The sequence below is a fragment of the Littorina saxatilis genome, linkage group LG17, assembly GCF_037325665.1.
Source record: "Littorina saxatilis isolate snail1 linkage group LG17, US_GU_Lsax_2.0, whole genome shotgun sequence".
In the NCBI taxonomy this organism is placed as follows: Eukaryota; Metazoa; Mollusca; class Gastropoda; order Littorinimorpha; family Littorinidae; genus Littorina; species Littorina saxatilis.
Window position 1 is genome coordinate 47,540,152 of NC_090261.1, and position 21,049 is coordinate 47,561,200.

Here is a 21,049-nt window from a genome sequence, read left to right on the forward strand (position 1 = left end):
TCCGTGTTTCAGGTGTTTGTTTGTCTACCATGTCACCACGTTTAAAGAGCTCGGTCAATTTTTTTTAAAATTATTTATTATTATATTTTTTTGAATCAATTCTTTCTAAAATTCATTTATTTACTTTAATAATTTATTCATTAAAAAAAATCTCCCTCCCTCTGTCTGTCTGTCTGTCTGTCTCCGTGTCCCACCCCCATATTACCAAGGGCGGCTTCTTGACCCCGTTAAGGTCAACACTTGTTTAAATTGATTTTCTTAATGCAAACTTAGATTGGGTTAGGTTGATTTCAAGGGTGTCCCTATTAGAGAAGCTGACACGTGACATTGTGAACAATATTTTCAAGCTGACAAGTGCAATTTATAGCCAAAGTGATGGCCTTTTTCAGCAAGACAAATTTGAATCAAAAACACGATGATGGTTTTTTTTAGATCGGGATGCAAAAAAGTATTGCAGTTTTGTGTGTGCGAAGTTTACATGACTAGCCGATTCGGAAATAACTCTGTCAGGTTTGTATGGGTTGTGAAAGAGTGAATACCCTTGCTTTTAGGAGGACAAGTTATCCCCACGTGCTCATTGTCCCGGCCCCGTGGACTGATTGTCACCCTAAAAGTAAGGGTAATCACTCTTTCTCAACCCATCCAAACCCGACAAAGTTATTTTTGGAATTCGTCAACTCAGCTGGACCAGTTTTACAAGCAACAATTGAAAAGGAGGGTTTTGTTCTTCTTCAGAAAACATGGATGACTCGGACAACTCGGAGTGTGATGATCACAATGGAGCACATTTACCCTACGGAGTGCTTGAATCTGCCGCTAGGGTTCGTGGCCGGGAGGATTTGCCGCCAGGCGACAATCGACATAAGAACTATGAGAATGTGGTACCTCGATCAAATGACATCGTGGATCGTTGGGATGAGCCCGGGCTGGATGTCTACCCTGGTGGTCTCCGAAACCAAAACCAACGAGGTAATTAATTTATTACGGCAATACATACATAAGGCTAGAATCAGCATGCAATACTTTTCATTGGCTGTTTGCAGCGAGAGCAGGACATTTTAAAAATCAAATACGATGCGTTTGCAAAGCAGTGGACTGCAAAATGAAACTTTGTTTTTCAGCTTTTTGCTTCAGAATGCAGCAAGGTTGGTAATTCATCCGGATGTTCAAAAGGCAGCAACTCACATCATGCTCACATGCACAATCATAAACGCGAAAAAAAAAGTCAACATAATTAATTGAAATACATTTAACCTTTCAATCTCTTTCTCTCTTGCCATCAACACGAAATTGCACCTCTCTCATCGCATATTCTCTCAGACGTGGTCGATTCCGAGATCAAACAAGTTAGTGTTAGCAAGATACCCCACCATGAAAATTACCCAACCCAGTTGTCCGCCTGGATTTAATCAAGTACAAGAAAACGTCCTAATTTTTAGCATTTTGTTTTTAATAAACCAGTTATATACTGGATTCCCTTCACACCAACGAATCTACACTGATGAGCCCAAAGCTGAAGGCAAAGTGTCAGTTTTGCCCATCTTCCAGAGGAAAGTTCTGTGTTCTCACGGACTTAGTTTAAAGCCACCCTCCGCCTCCCGTAAACCATCTGTTCCTGATCACTGAGCTCCCCAAGCTTTTACATACAGTACAAAGATGCTTCCATTTGAACGCTTATCGCTCGGGAACATCCTGGCTGTTTTCCGTTGAGAGTGAGACATATTCAAAGAATTTATTTCGTGCAGTTCGAACAGGACGTACAACCGTACAAATTGGACGCCTCGTTTTGGCATTAGACCTAACTTTTAAAATCTAAATAATAAATTGACAGCATGTGAGACAAACATTCTTAAATCACGAAAGAATTCGTTTATGATGAAGACCGAATGCCGGTCATGCGAGGATGGTGTGTGAGTTGAATGGTAAGTATAAAGATGCAGCTCTTTTTACTTGATGGCGGGGAAGTAGGCTACCGAAAACCATGCAACTTCCATTGTTTTGGAATGCCAGTCGAATGAGATTTCCAAACATTTGATATTGTTTGTTGCTGTGCATGTGTAGAATGAGCATTGCGCGTAAAAACGCACTGCAGCGACAGGGCTAAAATCACATCTCATGAGCTGCATCCTACCATTGCCCAAGCAGTCGAATTTTCTGCATAACGCTAGTTTCTTTGAAGTCAACAGCCGCTGCTCTGTTTGTGTCACTTGCAGTCGTCTGTTGTATTTTAGATTCAGATGTACACATTAACGTGCTATTGCAGATGTAGAGTCGCTTTGAAACCGCAAATGACTGAATAAGTCATGCATGAATTAAGTGTGGGGTCACACGGTGGCCCAATGGCTCGGGGGTTGAATAAACCACGAGAACTGCTTACGCGTGCTAAATAGCCATTCAAGTGATTTGTGAGTGGCATTCAATGGTGCTAAATGCTATTGCGAGTGTGTTCCCTTATGTGAGTAAAGCTGTTTAAATGAAAAGATGTAATCGTTCTGTAAACTTCCTGTGAGGCGAAGTGCCAGTGGGCCTTTAAGGTTCTACAGTTAGCTTTAGAACAGGTGTATCAGTCCAAGAAGACGGACTTCCTGATCCTTTCGGATTCCTTACCGGCATTTACAGCCGGGAAAGGAATGCAACTGCATCACCCGCTCCTGGTACGTAGAGACCCAAGAGCGACATGCATCTTTGGATGAAGAAGGTTAATACATAATGTTAACGTGGGTGCCATCCACAGATGGGAATTCGAGGAAGCTCAGCAGCTGATAAAGCTGCAAAATAACCACTGGAAATGCCCACCACTGACAAACACACCCAGGTTTCAGATTTCAATTCTCGCACGAACAAGTATATCAAACACCTATGGTAGAGGGAATGGGACGAACCTGAAGAACACAAGCTCCCTCAGCTTTCTAGACAGCTTGCATCAGGGCCACCTCAACAGAAGGGAAGAGACATTTCTCTGTTGTCTTCATAATGGTCACCTTGGACTGTGACACAGGTGATCTATTGGTCACAGTTACACATTCATATCTGTTGCAAGGTGAAGACCTGCAGGGCCGGACTAGGCGAAGAGGAGGGGGGGGGTTGCCAGTGGTGGCCCAGGGGGATGTCCCTGGCGGCAGGGACGGATCAGTTCATTTTATGGGTGGTTTTTTTCAAAAGTATATTGTGAAGATATGGGTGTGAAGGCGCAAAGCGCCGAGCCGACGGCGCGAAGCGCCTAGCTTGCTAGGGGGGTCCGGGGGCATGCCCCCCCGGAAAATTTTGAAAAAAAGGATGCAAAATGGTGCAATCTGGTGCATTCTGAGGATGATCATTATCAGTTTCAGGCAGCAGATTTTGTCACTGATTAATACCCCAAAAATTGAAACTCAATGTAAAATAAAGAAATGCATACCTCATTCAATATTTTAATTTTTTGGCTGGGGGGGGGTCCGGAAACCCTAGAACCCCCCCCCCCCCCCCCCTCGTTGTGCGAAGCTGATGGGTAGGTCATATTATGAGATAGGAAAATGGTCGCTCCTTGCATGAAACGGCATAAAATAAGCAATAATAAAAAAAAATTAAATGAGTAAGGTACATGTTTAGGCTAGGGGGGGGGGTTGCGCAACCCCCATAACCCCCCCGGTAGTCCGGCCCTGACCTGCCTTACTGTTTTTGGTGCGATGAACCTTGGACCTTTGAATACGTTCTTATCAAGCGTGTGGGGGTAAACAAAATTCATGGCAAACACTACAGAAGGTTTTATGTTGGGACGTCCACCCCGGACGTTATTTGACATTTTAAAGGAGATAAAGATTTTTTTTATTTAAAAAAAACAAGTGTTAAAACTTATGAGCTTTTTTTCAGAACCATCTAAATGTGAACTGTGATAGACATAAACGAAACAAGTTTGGACAAGTCGCGTAAGGCGAAAAAACAACATTTAGTCAAGCTGTCCAACTCACAGAATAAAACTGAACGCACTGCATTTTTTCACCAAGACCGTATATTCGTAGCATTGTCAGTCCACCGCTCGTGGCAATGGCAGTGAAATCGATAAGCCAGAATAGCGCGGTAGTGGTTGCGCTGAGCAGGATAGCACGCTTTTCTGTATCTCTATTCATTTTTTTTTAAATTTTCAGAGCTTGTTTGTAATCCGAATATAACATATTTATATGTTTTTTGAATCAGAAAATGATGAAGAATAAGATCAAATTGGATCATTTTATAAAAAATAATTTTAATTACATGTTTCAGATATTTAATGACCAAACTCATTAATTATTTTCTAAGCCTTCAAGCTGAAATGCAATACTAAAGTCCGGCCTTTGTCGAAGATTGCTTGGCCGAAATTTCAATAAATTTCATTGAAATATGAAAGTGTGACAGTGCCGCCTTAACTTTTACAAAATATGACGTCATTAAAGATATTTATCGAAAATAGAAAAAAACGCGTCTGGGGATATCATTCCCAGGAACTCTCATGTAAAGTGTCATGAAGATCGGTCCAGTAGTTTACTCTGAATCGCTCTACACACACACAGACACACATACACAGACACACATACACCACGACCCTCGTCTCCATTCCCCCTCTATGTTAAAACATTTAGTCAAAACTTGACTAAATGTAAAAAAGGAGACCCCCTGGTAAAATTGAGAAAAGAAACAAACTTTCATCGGCCCAAGATAGAAATTTTGGTAATTGGGACGTTAATAAAAGAACAACATCCGAACCAATCATCTCTTTCTCTCTCATCACAGTCGCACACAGGCAGACAGAACCAGTGAGAGAGAGAAAGAGAGAGAGAGAGAGAGAGAGACACACACACACACAGACACACACACAGACACACACACACACACACACACACACACACACACACACACACACACACGCACGCACGCGCGAGTGCAATACTCTGAAAGTTTTATTCCGGGTCGTTTCCCTCCCACAATATTTTTGTCTAACCTGTGAAATGGGTTAATCATAGTCCGTTTGTATGGACAGAATTTAATGTTGAGGTTTTCTCAAATGTTTTTGACACTTTAGACACTTCAAGGGCCTCCCCATTCTTGCTGACCTCTGCAAATTTCAAAGCCACGACGGGGTCTGCTTTGTGTAAAACAAAATTGACATTGAGGTTTCGTAAGTTGTTTTTTATGTTGGAGCTTTAAAACCTCACACGCATCTCAGATTGATGACCTCCCGATTTGACCCAAGTTTAGTTGACCCTCATCAAATGTCACACACACACACACACACACACACACACACACACACACACACACAGCTCTGAAAGTTTTATTCCGGGATGAGAGAAAGAGATGATTGGTTCGGATGTTGTTCTTTTTTTAATGTCCCTATCACCAAAATTGCAGGATGGTATTTGAGTCATAAAACGGAAAATTAGCAATTTCTTAAGCAGTTTTGAACACTGGAACTTTGACATTTTACAAAGTTGTTTGGTTGGATGACCTGCCCACATTACTCAAGTCTGGTTGACCCTCCTCAAATCGAGTTAGGGTCATAAAATTGAAAATTAGTAATTTATGAAAATGTTCTAAAGCCGAAGCTTTTAAACTTAAATTTTTTAAAGAATTTGATCAACGCCCGGCGTAATCAAAGTGTGGTTGACCATCGTCGAATTTCAAAGTCACAGCGGAGTCATGTTCTAATTAAGATAAAGAAAAGTAAAAATTACTTAAATATTTTTGAAATTGGAGCCGGGAAATGTCACACACCTATAGGATCTAATGTCCTGTAGGTATGAACCAAGTCTGGTTGACCCTGGTCACATTTATAGGTCACAGTGGTGTCTCGTTTGGATTGAAAAAAAATGAAAATGAAAATTTTCTTCAACTTGTCTAAAGCAAGAGCTTTTAAACTTCACATCCTCAAAACCCAAGTCGGGGTGACCTGCCTGAAGTTTAAAGGTGACAGTGGAGTTACGTTTGGCTAAAAGAAAAAGAGAAAAAATAATAATTTAATTCAACCTCTATTGAAGCTCAGCTCTTTGAAAATTCAAACGCTTTTATTTTTTTAAGGTTTGATTACATATTCCTGAACATAAATCAAGTCTGGTTGAGCCTGATCTATCTGGAAAGATTACAGATCATTCTGAGTTGTTTCCCTTTGCTTCAAAAAGATTGCATGACAATGGGATGTACTAGTACGTACTATCTTTTGCTTGAGAGAATACAACTACGACTGAAGAGCACTGATCATTGACGAGAAATTAACCATTCATTAAGGGAAATCTTGCTGTTGGTACGAGGTATGATCCAAACAAAACTTGATGATCAAACCGCGATTATACAAGTCTCTGGCCACTGATCATGAAAAGTAATATATCATTTGAAAGGCCAACCATGTAACTGGTGTACCTCTAAGAGATGACGTCATTAAGTTACTACGTCATAACTGACGAGGTTTTAAAATACGTCACTTTTGGGTTGTGCTTCAAAACGGGGTCTTTTGTCAAGCGCCATGAAAATCTTCACCTCTTTGAAAGAGTGTAGCTGGATGATGGTACAAAGAAAATGTCTACAAAGCTGAAGAACGTTACATGAATCAAAGCTGTTCCATATTCTATAATCTGACAAAAGAAAAGGTAAATCGAAACTGGGGAAAAGGGGAATCCGAATGCCTGACAGGCCAAAACAATTTCCGAAGAGCGCTTCAAACGAGATTGATGTAGCTGCTTTGTCAAAATTCAAGAACTAAAATTAAAAAGTGTACATGCGAGTATAAAGTGCAAAACTTAAACTTTCATATGGAACAGTCCAGAGAATTCTATACCATGATCTTCTGCTTCAAAAGCTGGCCGCAAAATGGGTGCCTCATTAGCTGACAGGGGAACGAAAGGAGCATCAGGGTCCTCTTGCACGCGATCTGCTCAACCGTTGTGAACCCAGTAGACCCAAATTTGTTGTTACTGTAGTCACTGATTATGAGACTTTGGTTTCCTTCTACTTTAGTGCCAGAGAACACAGAAACAAAGCGTCTCTATACCAAAATGACGAGATGTATCACATTTGTAAGGGAGGGTTTCAAAGCGGAAACAGGGCTATTCGCTGTATTTTTCGACCACGAAGGTCCCGTTGCTGTCGATATTCTGTCTACTAACAGCACTGTCATTGTCACATACTATGCTGAAACCTTTTTACTCAAACTTACTTACGAGTTAAACAGTCAGCGACCAAACTGCGAAACCCAGACTTCCCTTCTCCTCCATGAAAATGTCAGTCTCCACAAAAGAAGGGCCGTAACTTTATTCCTAAAAGACCAAAATGATCTCATTTTTGCCTCACACATTCTTCAGACCTGATTAAACCCCTTGTGATGTCTGGTTATACCCTATTTGAAAATCAGACTTTTTGCCAACAAGTTTCACTGCACTCAGGACCTAAAAAAAGCCGTCAAATCAGAGCTCAAAAGCAACCCCAAATAAGGCCACCTTAAGGCCTCTTCTGATTGGCTCAGGCACTTGTGACTTTGTATCGATGTAGGAGGAAAGTAGTTCTAATGACTGCTGTATTTTGGGCCAGATACGCGAAAATCACATTTGATCATTTTGTTTGGATCATACCTCGTACCAGTGTATTATTAAGGACTTTTACTTGGGGAGGAAGCCAAAAGGATTTCTTTAATTTGTTTTTTCTTGTGGTTCACTACAGGTGCTGTTGCAGTGGAGGGCCCATTGTACATGGCAGGCCAGATCAACGTGGACCAGAACACACAGTACTACAGGCCTGTCATCACAGCTAACGTTGTCAACACCCAGAACGTCGCTAATGTGGATTCTGGGGGATATGTGCAGATTACGGGTAATTCTAACATTAATGCATTAAGATATCTGGTATCTGAATTTTTACAAAATGTAGAAACAGGCCAAAGGTATGTAAACTCATTGTGGACCGTTCTACCAATCGATGGGTAAATGCATTGTCAAGGCTATGGCAATTTATATTTAATAATTATAATTCCTGTTCTGAGTGTTACACAGATAAACTGACAACAACTCATGATAAGGACTAATGTATTCACACTGCTGCACGCATGTTATCTTAATCCAACCTTTTCTCTTTGTTACAGATCAGAGCAAGGAAGAAGTTTTTACAGATGAGCATCTTTTTGTTGAGACACCATCTTTCCTCCAATGCGCTGATTACGTAAACCAGAAAGGTGTTGTTGTGGTGACCGGTCCAAAAAGCTCTGGAAAATCGACCTTGGGCAGGGCGTTGCTGCGTCACTACGAAAGCCAAGGTCGCACGGCTCTTGTTATCAAGAGATTGGCAGAATGGCGTGACCATGTCGGGGGCCCCAGCAGGAAACAGGTAATACTTCTTGAAGACGTGTTTGGACACGATGCTTTCAGTGAGAAGTATTACAAGAAGTGGTCAGGAGTATTCACAGGGTTAAGGAGATTCGTTCAAAGAGGTTCATGCGTCGTAGTTATCACAATCAGGTCAGAGGTCATGGCACAAATGCAACAAAATCCTGGCCATACCGACATATTTGAAGGCTTTCCCTATCACAACCTGGCAAGTGCTGAGTCGCTCACAGATTCAAAGAAGGCAGCAATTTTGAAGAAACACGTTGAAGCTAGAGACAAGTTGCTGCAGGATGCTGACTTGGAAAAAATTCTGGTCATTGACAGAAGTGGAGTTTGTTTTGCATCTTGTTGTGAACAGTACGCAAAACTGTATGATTCTGATCAAACAGTTCCCAAGGTCCGAACTGTAGAAACCAATGAGAGTCAGCAAAATCGCCCGAGTTTCAGAAATGATAGAAATATGGTTATATTCCTTTGGCTTGAAAGTGCTGATGATAGTAGTAATTGGGGGGAAAGTGCTGCCACAAAGCCTGTGGAACGAGGGGAAATATTTGACAGAATGCAACAAGAAAGCAGCAGGACACCATTTCACATTGCTTGTGAAAACGGTAACACTGATATGATGCAAGCCCTGCTCAACATGGGTATGGGGATAGAAGATACTGACGATGCTGGCCTGACTCCGTTGCATGTGGCTTGTGCAAGCGGTAAACTGGTTTCTGTGAGGTGGTTGCTGGCCAAAGGTGCTAATGTCAATACTCTGAGCAAAAATGGCTGGACGCCCCTTCATCGTGCATGTGCTGGAGGGTTTACTGAAATTGTATCTGAACTTCCGGTAACGGAAACCAATTTAGAAGCAGAAGATTTGCTGGGATACACTGCACTGCATGTTGCATGTCGTTATGGGCAGGTTGAAAATGTTGTCCAGATGCTGTCCTCTGGGGCTGACATAAAGGCAAAGTGTAAGGAAGGGAAGACACCATTGCATATTGCTTGCCTTCATGGTATGGTAAAAACTGCTCTGCTTTTACTGAAATATGAGGCACCAATTGACGATGAAGATTTGCATGGATTTACGCCGTTGCATGTAGCCTGCGAACATGGATATGAGAATCTTACAGAACTCCTTCTTCATCATCAAGCTAACATTAAAGCCAAAGATAAAAAAGAAAGAACACCTCTACTCGTAGCATGCGCAAGAGGGTATTCTCACATCGTTTCATCCTTACTCAGACATGATGCTTGTGTTAATATTCCAGATGACATGGGCCAGACACCTCTGCATTTTGGATGTATTTCTGGCTGTGGTATCACAGTAAAGGCACTCTTGAGAAAAGGAGCGGATATGATGCTAACAAACAAAGCAGGCAAAAGTAGTTTTTACATGGCATGTGAAAACAAAAACTTTGAAGTAACCAGAACGCTCATCGATAACAACATGGATCTCACTGCCATTGACAAAGCAGGAAAAACTGCACTCCACATTGCTCTTAGTGTTGGTGACACTGACACAGTGAAGCACGTTTTGCATAGAGCAAAGCAGGCTGACCCACCGATACATGCTGCTGTCTGCAATACTACAAGTAAAAATGGAACAACACCCCTCCTCATCGCAAGCGAAAAGGGCTATATGGATGTTGTTTTGCTTCTGCTGGAAAACGGAGCAATTATAAACAAAAAGATTCAGCAAAGAATGACTGCAATATTTTTTGCGTGCATGGAAAACCATCCAAACATTGTGGAGTGTTTAGTTAAACATGGTGCAGATATTCAGTGTCAAAGCAACGTGGGACTGACGCCACTGCATGTGGCATGCTATGTGGGCAACCACATTATTGTACAATACCTCCTGGAACACGGTGCAAGTACAAAAGTAAAAGAAGAACACGGGGGTACTCCACTTCATCTTGCAGCAAACCAAAACAAATTCAACGTGGTTGATTTACTGTTGAACCATGTGTCGAACATTGAGGATAAAGACGAAAGAGGCTGGACTGCACTGCATGTTGCTTCCAGAGGCGGTCATACTGAAACTGTTTTGCATTTACTGAAGAGAGGAGCAAACATACATACCACGGACAAGAATGGGCAATCATCTCTTCACCTTGCTATCCTCCGACAACACCCTGACACTGCCATGGTACTCCTTGACCATGGAGCAAACGCAGCACAACAAGATAGAAAAGGCTCGACTGCGTTCATTGCAGCCTGCACACTTGGTTACACTGAAATCGCTCTGCGCTTGTTGAACAGCGGGGCTGAGATAAATACTGTTGACAACGAAGGTAGAACTGCTCTTCACCATGCTCTCGCCGAAAGACACACAGACACTGCCAAGGTGCTAAACAACAATGCAGATGTCAGAGCTTCGGACAACGTCGGAATAACGGCACTTCGTATTGACATGGTGACATGCATACTTAACAAAGCAAAGGAATCTAACCCTCCTGCTGTAGTTGAAATATGTAACGCTGTAGACAATTATGGGAACACTCCTCTGCACTTGGCTAGCAGACGTGAAGACCCAGACCTTATGCTTTTGATGTTGATGTTGGAGAACGATTTAACATGCATGAATAGAAAAGACAAAAGAGGAAGAACTGCACTCATGTTGTCATGTATGCGTCCAAGAAAAGATTTCGCTGACTACTTGTTACGTCACGGTGCGGATCCCAATCTCACTGATGTGGATAACAAAACACCGTTACTTGTGACAGTCACACAAAAACAGGTGGAAATCGTGGAGAGTCTTCTTGCACATGGTGCTTCTGTAGAAAACAGAGACGGCGAGGGAAATCTGCTTCACGTCGCATGTTCTGGTGGCAATCTTGCTATTGTACAGGCACTGCTTAAGTATGGAGCACTCACGCAGGTTGAGGATGACAATGGTCAAGTACCTCTTCATATTGCTTCTACACTGAGTTGTGCGGATATCGCGAAGGCATTGTTAGAAAAAGGAGCGAACGTGAAGTCAGCAGATAAGGCTAGCAGAACACCACTTCATCTGGCTTGCCGCAAAGGAAAAATGGAGTGCATCAAACTGCTTCTTGATCATGGCGCAGAGGTGAATGCTACTAACACTAGTTCAAACACCCCCCTTCACATTGCAGCTATGTTTGGATTAAATGAAGTAGTAACGCTACTATTGGAGAGAGAAGCAGATCCCAAAGTAAAAGATATTGAAGGCAAAGACGCCTTGCATCTTGCGTCTGCCAAAGGGTATGCACTTACGGTCGAGGAACTTCTTCGCGGCGACATTGACCTTAAATCCGCAGATAACAATAGGCAGACGGCGCTTCACTCCGCATGTGCGCAAGATAACACGGATATTGTGCAGGCGCTCCTGGACCATGGGGCAGACACACAGGCCAAAAATGAAGACGGAGAAACCCCTCTGCATATTGCCTCGACATCTGGACAGAATCTAATCATACGAGCACTTCTGAAAAAAGGAGTCGGAATAAATATTACAGATAATAGGGGCGCGACAGCCCTTCATTTGGCTTGCAAAAACGGAAACACCCATTGCATCAACACTCTTGTAGAACAGGGGGCAGAGATAAATGCCATCGATGATCAAGAACAAACGCCACTCCACATTGCAGCTGTCTTTAAATATGATGAAGCGTTAGAGCTACTGCTGTTGAAAGGAGCAACCGCTGACCTGAAGGATGTGAATGGCAAAACGGCACTACACTTTGCCTGTAGCAGAGGGAACCTTGCAGCCTTCAACCTACTCCTGCACCACAACGCTGACCTTACAGCTACTGACAACAACGAACAAACGCCTATTCATCTTGCAGCAGCTAATAGAAATAGTAATTTACTGGATTGTCTTCTGGAGCAATTCAATCAGTCAGGCAATTCAGCTTGTAGTATGGCAGACACAGAATGCAATACTCCCCTTATTCTGGCAAGCAAGGCAGGTTTTGCTCAAAATGTGCAACTTCTTTTGGAGATTTGTAACAGTAATTTGGTTGTAGCTGAAAAATCCATAACTGTAAACGCCGCTAACAACAGTGGTAACTCAGCTCTCCACGAGGCTTGTATTGATGGAAACCTAGAAGTTGTGCGTCTTTTGCTTCAACACCAAGCATCACCAAATATCCCAAACAAAGTTGGGAAAACACCATGGCAATTGGCAAATGAAAATGGTCACACTGCAATTCTGACTCTACTCGTTGAACACACAACCGATCAAACAGACCAGGATGAACAGGGGAAGACTGCACTCCACAGAGCTTGTGAGGAACAGGATGTCTTGTTGGCTGTCCAGCTCGTGAGTTGCAAAGTTGACACAAACACGCAAGATGAAGATGGGAGGACCCCACTGCATTATGCTTGTAATGCGGGTTCGGATGAACTTGTTCGATTGTTGCTTGATGCAGGTGCTGATCTAAACCCTAAAGATACGAAAGGGGATACACCTCTGCTCATTGCATGCAAACATGGAACCTCTGAGATTGTTGAGTTGTTGTTAGACAGTGGTTGCGACTGCAACGTGACAAATGACAACGGAAACAGTCCGATTATTGTTGCATCTCTTGTGGAAAATGAAGGCATGATTGAGCTCTTATTAAAATGGAATGCCCAGACTGATATCATAAACTGTGCTGGATTTATGCCAATCCATTTATTAATGTACGGTAGATCAGACATTTTTCAGACCTGTCTCCTTTCCGGCGGTACCGTCAATACATGCGATTCCCATGGCAGAACATTGGTTCACTACGCGTGTGCATGTGAAGACTTGGGTCTTGTTAAGTTTCTGTTGGATAACGGAGCGGAAGTTAACAAGATTGATCATTATGGGCTCACACCTGTACATGTTGCAAGTACATTTGAAGATACTTTGATACTGGAAGAATTGATTCAACGAGGATCTGATATCCAGTCTAGAGATTGCAAGGGCAATCTACCAATTCATTCAGCCTGCAGTTTGCAAGACATATGCTTGGAGATTTGCCATCAACTGAAGGATTCAGTTATAAATGAAACTGACTTAAGTGTTGACGATACCATCGTCGATGGTATTGAGTCTGAATTTAGTGTTGTCGACAAAGAATATGCTCTCGGCGTACTTTTACAGCATGGCTCAGACATTGATGCAGCGAACACTTTTGGAGAAGCTCCCCTCCATATTGCTGTAATGAATTGTAAAATTCAAGTGGTTGGTTATCTTTTGTCTAATAACGCAAGGGTGAATGCTGAAGACAAATGTGGGAACACTCCGCTCCATTTTGCCATCGCTGTGGTTGAACTTGAGATTGTTAGAAAGCTTCTGCAGGCTGGCGCTGATGTCAACGCTGTGAATCAGGAAGGTAACACACCTCTGAATGTAAGCTGCATGGACGAGGAGATGACACTAGGTACCCAGCTTATGCAGAACAGTTCAGACAAGAACAGTCTGAGAAAGCTACGAGGGAAGAACGTTGCATTTGCCAAGAAGAAAGTAGAAAGCGTTAAGGAACTGTTACGTGCGGGCGCGAAGGTCGACGATGGGAACAAGGACGGAAACACAGCACTTCTCTGTGCCTGCGCTGCTGGAGATTCGCAGTTAGTCAGAATTCTTTTTAGCAAGGGAAGCGACAAACGTGTCGTTAACAAGAACCTGGACTCTGGCATTCATCTCGCAAGTTCGGGTGGAAAGTACAGCGTGGTGAAAGTTCTGTTGGAGAGTGGCTTTGAGACTGACATTCAGAACGTTGACGGGTGCACTCCTCTGCACCTCGCTGCACGTGCTGGGCATTGTGACGTTGTCAACATGTTGCTGCGGCATCGTGCTGATGCTACAGTCCTCAACAAAGATGACCTTACACCGTGCGACATTGCTGTGGCAGAAAATCATGTCCGTGTGATACAGGTTTTTAAGAACTACCTCCCGCATGCCGGTGATTGAACTGTTCCCCAGAAGCCTTTCCTGGTATCTGTGTCTGAAGTGATAGTGTGGCAATGTTTGTCGATCTTGAAGGATGCATGTAGTAGCCCTGTAAGCTTTGTTACGCTACAGACATTTCAGAAGCATTTTTTTCTTTAAATAGTGTAAATATAGTTTGCCTTCTGTTGAAAGCTGTGTTTTTTTCCTCCGAAAACGGCGTATGGCTGCCTAAATGGCGGGGTAAAAAACGGTCATACACGTAAAATTCCACTCGTGCAAAAAACACGAGTGTACGTGGGAGTTTCAGCCCACGAACGCAGAAGAAGAAGAAGAAAGCTGTGTTTTGACTTCACATTTTCCCTGTGCGTATATAAATAAAACAACGTTCCTTATTGATTTTGATCTTTTCAGTCTGGCGTATGAAGTACGTGTATATATATATACTAGAGGAATACCCGGCTTCGCCGGGGTGAATCGCGAGACAGAGACAGACAGCGTGGCGGTTCATCACAATCACCTCTGCAGGCGAAGTCCTGTCAAACGGGATTGAGAATTTTAGAGCTTATTTCTTAGCCCTATATTATCTGCTGTGGCTTCTCAAATGCCAGAACATACAGACAGACAAAAGCCGCTAGACCCCATCACAAACAGAACTCTATAATACATAGGTTTTTGCCTACACACACACACAAACACACACACACACAGAGAAGCCGTATATATATATGCATATCTGTATCTATAAATATATAGAGATAGGTGAGAGTGTATTTTTCGCGTGGCTATAAATTGATTCGACCTTTTCACTTTGACAGTAAGAACAACTTACGGGTGCAAGGGAAGCGTTCTGGACAGCGCAGTGACATTCTAAAAATAGTCACTCTCAGAAACGGGAATTTGGGGTGAACGGCGCGACAGAGACAGACAGCGTGGCGGTTCACCACAATCACCTTTGCAAGGCGAAGTCCTGTCAAACGGGATTGAGAATTTTAGAGCTTATTTCTTAGCCCTATATTATCTGCTGTGGCTTCTCACATGCCAGAACATGCAGACAGACAAAAGCCGCTAGACCCCATCACAAACAGAACTCTATAATACATAGGTTTTTGCCTACACACACACACAAACACACACACACACAGAGAAGCCGTATATATATATGCATATCTGTATCTATAAATATATAGAGATAGGTGAGAGTGTATTTTTCGCGTGGCTATAAATTGATTCGACCTTTTCACTTTGACAGTAAGAACAACTTACGGGTGCAAGGGAAGCGTTCTGGACAGCGCAGTGACATTCTAAAAATAAATAGTAACTTACAACTGAACGGGAAAGCCACACGAAGGAAGGGAGATAAACGCCAAACACTGGAGAAGATAAGGAAGAGTTACTTATAATGGTGAAATAAACACAAAAACGAACATGAGTTTAGCGCTGCGCGCTGATAGCACGTGTTGAAATATCTCATCGATGATATTGTGTCCGGGGTGTAGCTGAATACGGTGTCCAAATTTGAAAAAGAACCACCGAGAACTTTGGCGTTGTGATGTGGTGTAGCGGCTATGGTGTGTCGGTATGGGGGCCCGGGTAAGCTGAGGTGGAACCAAAATAGCTGAGGTGGAACCAAAATCGGTTCCGCGCTGCGCGCTGAGAACACGTGTTGAAATATCTCATCGACCAGGTTGTGTCCAGGGTGTACCTGAATATGATCACCAAATTTGAAACAGATCCATCGAGAACCTTGGCCGCGCATCGCGCACAGACACACAGACACACAGACACACAGACACACAGACACTAGTCGTATATATATATAGATATATACTAGCAGTCAAACCCGGCTTCGCCCGGGTGTTAGCAGAACCCTAAAGCATGTTATGACATGTGTGCTTTCCATTAATTATCAGAGTTAATTACCTCCTTTATTTGGATAACACAGTCAGAGTTACGTCCCTTTGTTTCTTAAAAATGTCATGAACGGTTCGGTTAATTTTTTCTTGTTCGATTCTTCCCCTCGTAGGAGCAATAGCGAGTCTCTAATATTACTGGCATTATGTGCTTACTACAGGTGAACAGTAGGCACTGAACTGGCCTTGCACTATATAGGCTGTATTCAATAAAGCAGAGGTCCATAATATGAGAAAGTAAACAATAAATCAAGAAACTAAAACCCAGGTGCATATCTGCGGCTCCTAGGCATTGTTGATGCACACTACCGCGTTCCTGTCCTCACAGACAGACAGACACAGTCAGGCCCGGCTTCGCCCGGGTGTTTCTGCTCTCGCGGCGTGTGCTTTGATGAAGAAACCTCTCGAATCTTATTCCAATGTGGATAAGAAAAATGACAGTGTGAGCTGGTTCAACGTGTTCTTCGTGATTTGTTTCCCCTTCTCACACCCACTGTAGTTACCGTCTGATCAAAGCACGCATACCTCATGAGTGAGCGCGCCATACCTTTTTGAACAGGGGAGAGAAATCTGTAAATTCTCGTGATCTTTCACTGAGGCGATCGTTTCGTAAACATTATTCGCGATGATCTGGAAGGCAGGGAGGGGGAGCAGGGGCCAGGGTTAGTGTGTGTGTGTGTGTGTGGGGGGGGGGGGGGGGGGCGGCGGGAAGATAGAGGGCGGGGGGTAACCCTTGAGAATGACACGGTATACTGGTTTGATGAGAGTTACCTCCCTTCCGTGGGTGACAAAGCATGACTTACCTCCCTTGCACTATGTAGACTGTATTGATAGATGGGGAGGGTCATTATCCGAGGAACACTGCCCTGACTCTCTTCCCACACTGTGTTAAGAAAATTTTCTTCCCGACGCTTCCGTCATCTGCTTCAGGGGAAATTCAAAGAGGTTGGTGAAGCTATTTATCTCTATAAATGAAGTATTACGAAGTGTTGCACATCGAGATAGGTCAGGTTAGTTCTGTTAGTGTCTATACTTAATGCCAATGGGTTTTTCGGGTTTGTATTTCGCGTATTTTACCCGTGAATCGGCCGAATGACGGACCCGTCGCTGCACAGCTGCAAAGTTTGTCGCTTCGAGCGCAAAATCGTGAGGAAAACGCGTCTTGTAAGTAATGCTAATACATTCTACCAAAACCTAAACATGTCTGCACCAATCCTGCCAAGTGTCGTAGTTGTAGTCCCCCGCAAACAGCTGTAATCGTAAGAAGAATGTGATCATTCCTGCAGATTTGTGTGTCGTGCACCCGATTTGACCGAATTTTAGCGTGTCGTACACCCGCTGTGACGTTTTTCACGTCGTGACGTCCACCCGATGCTCACGTTCTGTGTCGTCTCTCCGATCGTGCACTTACCTTTTGCACATGACCTTGTTTGTTTGTATTCTGATCGTCTTGGAGTGATTTTTCAGGGACAACATGGATCAGGTCATGGAAGTTGTGGAAGAAGAAGAAGCGGAGTTATCCGCTGAATTTATGGATAGTTACCTGGACATAGTCCAAACTCCAGAAAAGGAGGCAAAGGTGACACCCAAAGAAACATCGACACCCAAAGAGAAATCGACATGTAAGTTATATTTTATTATTATGTAAGCCTGTGCAGGATCATGTTTATGGGCCGCTCACACGTGGATTCTTGCACACGTCGATTCTTGTCAAAATTCAGGTTTAGCGACAACAATGATGTAGCTGTAAACCTATTGAACTGACAGCTGAAAGCAGCGATTGGCTGCACCTCATGTCAATAGGTTATAGCTACAACATTGTTATCGTTTTTTGACAATAAGGATTAACGTGTGAGCCATCCATTACCACCAGTTGACTGTAGCTGTTGTCCGTGTGCAGGTATTGGCAACGCTTGATTATGATAATATGAAAGCGTACTGATCATGTTATAGTTATAGTTTTACAATGCAACAACGGACTATTGTACCTGAATAATGTTTATATACATTCGATCTGGTTAGACTAACACAAGCTTTTTGTATCTTGTTGTATGTGGACAGCTGCTGACGATGGTGCTGGGCCTTCGACAGAGAAGCCAAAGTCGCCCAAGAAGAAGAAGACACCCATGAAGAAGAAGATGGAGGCCTCGGCTGACAAGTCAGTGCACCAGTGCCACGAGTGTGGTAACACTTACAAGCATTACCGCACCTTGTGGGCTCATCAGCGCTTTGATCATGGTGAAGGAAAAACAAATCATGAATGCACCATATGTGACAAAAAGTTCACACAAAAAATTGATCTGACGTCACACCGCAACGTGAAGCATGACAAGATTAAGCCTTATTCGTGTGATTCATGCGGCAGATCTTATGCAAGTCCTAAAAGCGTGTACCCCTCAAAGCATGTGTGCAAAGGGAAACCATAAGAGGTGGCCTGCACCCAGTGTGGCAAGACCTTTGCACTAAAAAGGTTTCTGAGTGACCATGTCCGTTACCATCACACACGGGCAGGGTGTTCTTGTAAGGTGTGTTTTGCACACTTCAAGCACCGTGAACAACTACGCCGCCATGTGGCGAAAGGCTGTCCAATGTCTGCATCTACTTGAGTATGCACCTTTAAATGACCTTGACCTTCAGGTGATATTAAAAGTCAAACAACTGAAGCTGGCAATGACACCATACATTCAGAACTATTTTCCACATTTTCCCACCCAAAATACACCACATGACCTTGACTCCAGGTCAAGGTCACACAAGACATGGCTATCAATTCAACAGATAGGAAGCACATTGGTGTTTATTGGCACTTTCTACCAAGAGACATTGTCATTTAGTGGTAAAGTCACGTTTTGGACACATTTCAGAGGGGTCAAAATGACCTTGACCTTGAAGCAAGGTCAACCAAACTGGTATCAAAAGATAGGGTTCACTATGCCCTATATACCACTTGTAGCTCGGGTCGACATTTTCAAAAACTTGGGAGAAAATTGGGAAAATGTGAAAAATAACAGTTTTTAAAGGCCCGTGACCTTGACCTTGAAGCGAGGTCAAGTCACTATGTATGTTTTTTAAGGTCTTGTCATCATACACCATCATGCCACATTTGGCGCTGATAGACTTCATAGCGGCTGAGAAAAAATCCAACGTTTAAGCTTTTGGGACAGACGGCCGGACGGAGGGACGGACGACTAGGCTGAGTACATAGACTCACTTTTGCTTCGCATGTGAGTCAAAAATCTCTTTGTTTATAATCAGTGTAAATTCTGTAAGATGTTTAAAGATCCATTTGGACAGGGGCATACCAGCTACCTGCATCGCACAGTGCAGTGTATCTACCCTAGACTGTCATGTCAACCCAACTGTGGGGCCTGGATGGAAGATAACTTTATTCCTGCCCCAACACCCCTTTGCAATGGTTGAAAGGTAAGCGAGACTAAGAGTACTTACCAAGGTGTCTTTATCCACATTGGTGGTAAGATCCGGCTATTGTCATCTCCATGACTGTGTCTGAAAATGACTCCATGCCAGTCAGAATACAAAAGAACAAAGCTATACATGTAATTCGTGTTTATGTATGGGGGATGACACAATGTAACAAGTGAGAAAGGTCATGTGCAAAAGGTAAGTGCACGATCGGAGAGACGACACAGAACGTGAGCATCGGGTGGACGTCACGACGTGAAAAACGTCACAGCGGGTGTACGACACGCTAAAATTTGGTCAAATCGGGTGCACGACACACAAATCTGCAGGAATGATCACATTCTTCTTACGATTACAGCTGTTTGCGGGGGACTACAACTACAACACTTGGCAGGATTGGTGCAGACATGTTTAGGTTTTGGTAGAATGTATTAGCATTACTTACAAGACGCGTTTTCCTCACGATTTTGCGCTCGAAGCGACAAACTTTGCAGCTGTGCAGCGACGGGTCCGTCATTCGGCCGATTCACGGGTAAAATACGCGAAATACAAACCCGAAAAACCCATTGGCATTAAGTATAGACACTAACAGAACTAACCTGACCTATCTCGATGTGCAACACTTCGTAATACTTCATTTATAGAGATAAATAGCTTCACCAACCTCTTTGAATTTCCCCTGAAGCAGATGACGGAAGCGTCGGGAAGAAAATTTTCTTAACACAGTGTGGGAAGAGAGTCAGGGGTGTGAGGAAGGAAACAATGTCTGGAGAAACTAAAACCCAGGTGCACATTTGTGGGTCACAGTCCAGGGCAGTGTGCATGCAAAATATCTTGTGCTTATCTTTTGCCATCTCTGAGGTATGGCGACCACAGACAGACACACAGACAGACACTCTCTTTTATTATATGTATAGATACTAACATAAATATTTGACACTATCAATCTGTCATCTATCAACACTATCAATACTTTCATGAAGTAAAAAATAGTGTCTCGAACCCTAGAAACAACGTTGTACATAGAAGGTTGAAAACAATGAACGTAGTGACAATCACATTATTTGTCAATAATTATTGTAGACTGACCCGTGAATTTAAAAGAGTTTGCTTGTTTTTGTGATGCATTTGTTATGTGACCTATTTCGTATTGATATTGGCCTGATGTTCACCAGTGTATATGCTCGTAGTTTGGTTTGTCACAGGATTTTGTTTGTTGGCTTTTTTCTGTCTTTTTCTTTCGTGTTTAATTTTCTTTGATAATGTGGACACTTACTGCAACGTTTGGCAAAACATTGATATTCGTAGTGGCTCTATGTAGTTAAAGTGTATGCTGATGGTGATGAGTTTGTATTTACTTGGTTGTTTACATGTGTGTGTCTGTTACTACAGTTCATGTTACTGTTGAGAACTGCTGTACATGTATGTGTTATTATTGGGAACTGCTCTTGATTACCATCAGATCTTTTTATTTTGCTTCTAGCATTTTTAGTGTTGTCACAGAAAACTACTTGAAG

At 42.9% G+C, this 21,049-nt stretch overlaps 2 protein-coding genes across 2 annotated transcripts; both read left to right on the forward strand.

The window, feature by feature from the left end:
- Positions 1-740: 740 nt before the first annotated feature.
- Positions 741-14,636, forward strand: LOC138952571 (serine/threonine-protein phosphatase 6 regulatory ankyrin repeat subunit B-like). Its single transcript, XM_070324258.1, has 7 exons — positions 741-969; positions 7,663-7,812; positions 8,081-8,322; positions 8,680-8,743; positions 10,529-10,717; positions 11,039-12,139; positions 12,416-14,636. The coding sequence occupies exons 1-7, from the start codon at positions 741-743 to the stop codon at positions 14,218-14,220; spliced, it is 3,780 nt and encodes a 1,259-aa protein (XP_070180359.1). The 3' UTR covers positions 14,221-14,636.
- A 2,452-nt stretch (positions 14,637-17,088) lies between these two features.
- On the forward strand, positions 17,089-19,051 carry LOC138953562 (zinc finger protein 22-like). Its single transcript, XM_070325406.1, has 2 exons — positions 17,089-17,731; positions 18,171-19,051. Exons 1-2 carry the CDS (start codon positions 17,584-17,586, stop codon positions 18,533-18,535), a joined length of 513 nt encoding a protein of 170 aa, XP_070181507.1. The 5' UTR covers positions 17,089-17,583; the 3' UTR covers positions 18,536-19,051.
- The last annotated feature ends 1,998 nt before the right edge of the window (positions 19,052-21,049 follow it).

Coding starts and splice junctions, on each gene's coding strand:
- LOC138953562 (XM_070325406.1), top strand. CDS start 17,584: ATGGATCAGGTCATGGAAGTTGTGGAAGAAGAAGAAGCGGAGTTATCC. Junction 17,732..18,170: donor ACCCAAAGAGAAATCGACAT/GTAAGTTATATT, acceptor GTATGTGGACAG/CTGCTGACGATGGTGCTGGG.
- LOC138952571 (XM_070324258.1), top strand. CDS start 741: ATGGATGACTCGGACAACTCGGAGTGTGATGATCACAATGGAGCACAT. Junction 8,744..10,528: donor AACTGTAGAAACCAATGAGA/GTCAGCAAAATC, acceptor CGTTCATTGCAG/CCTGCACACTTGGTTACACT. Junction 12,140..12,415: donor TGCAGCAGCTAATAGAAATA/GTAATTTACTGG, acceptor TTCAACACCAAG/CATCACCAAATATCCCAAAC.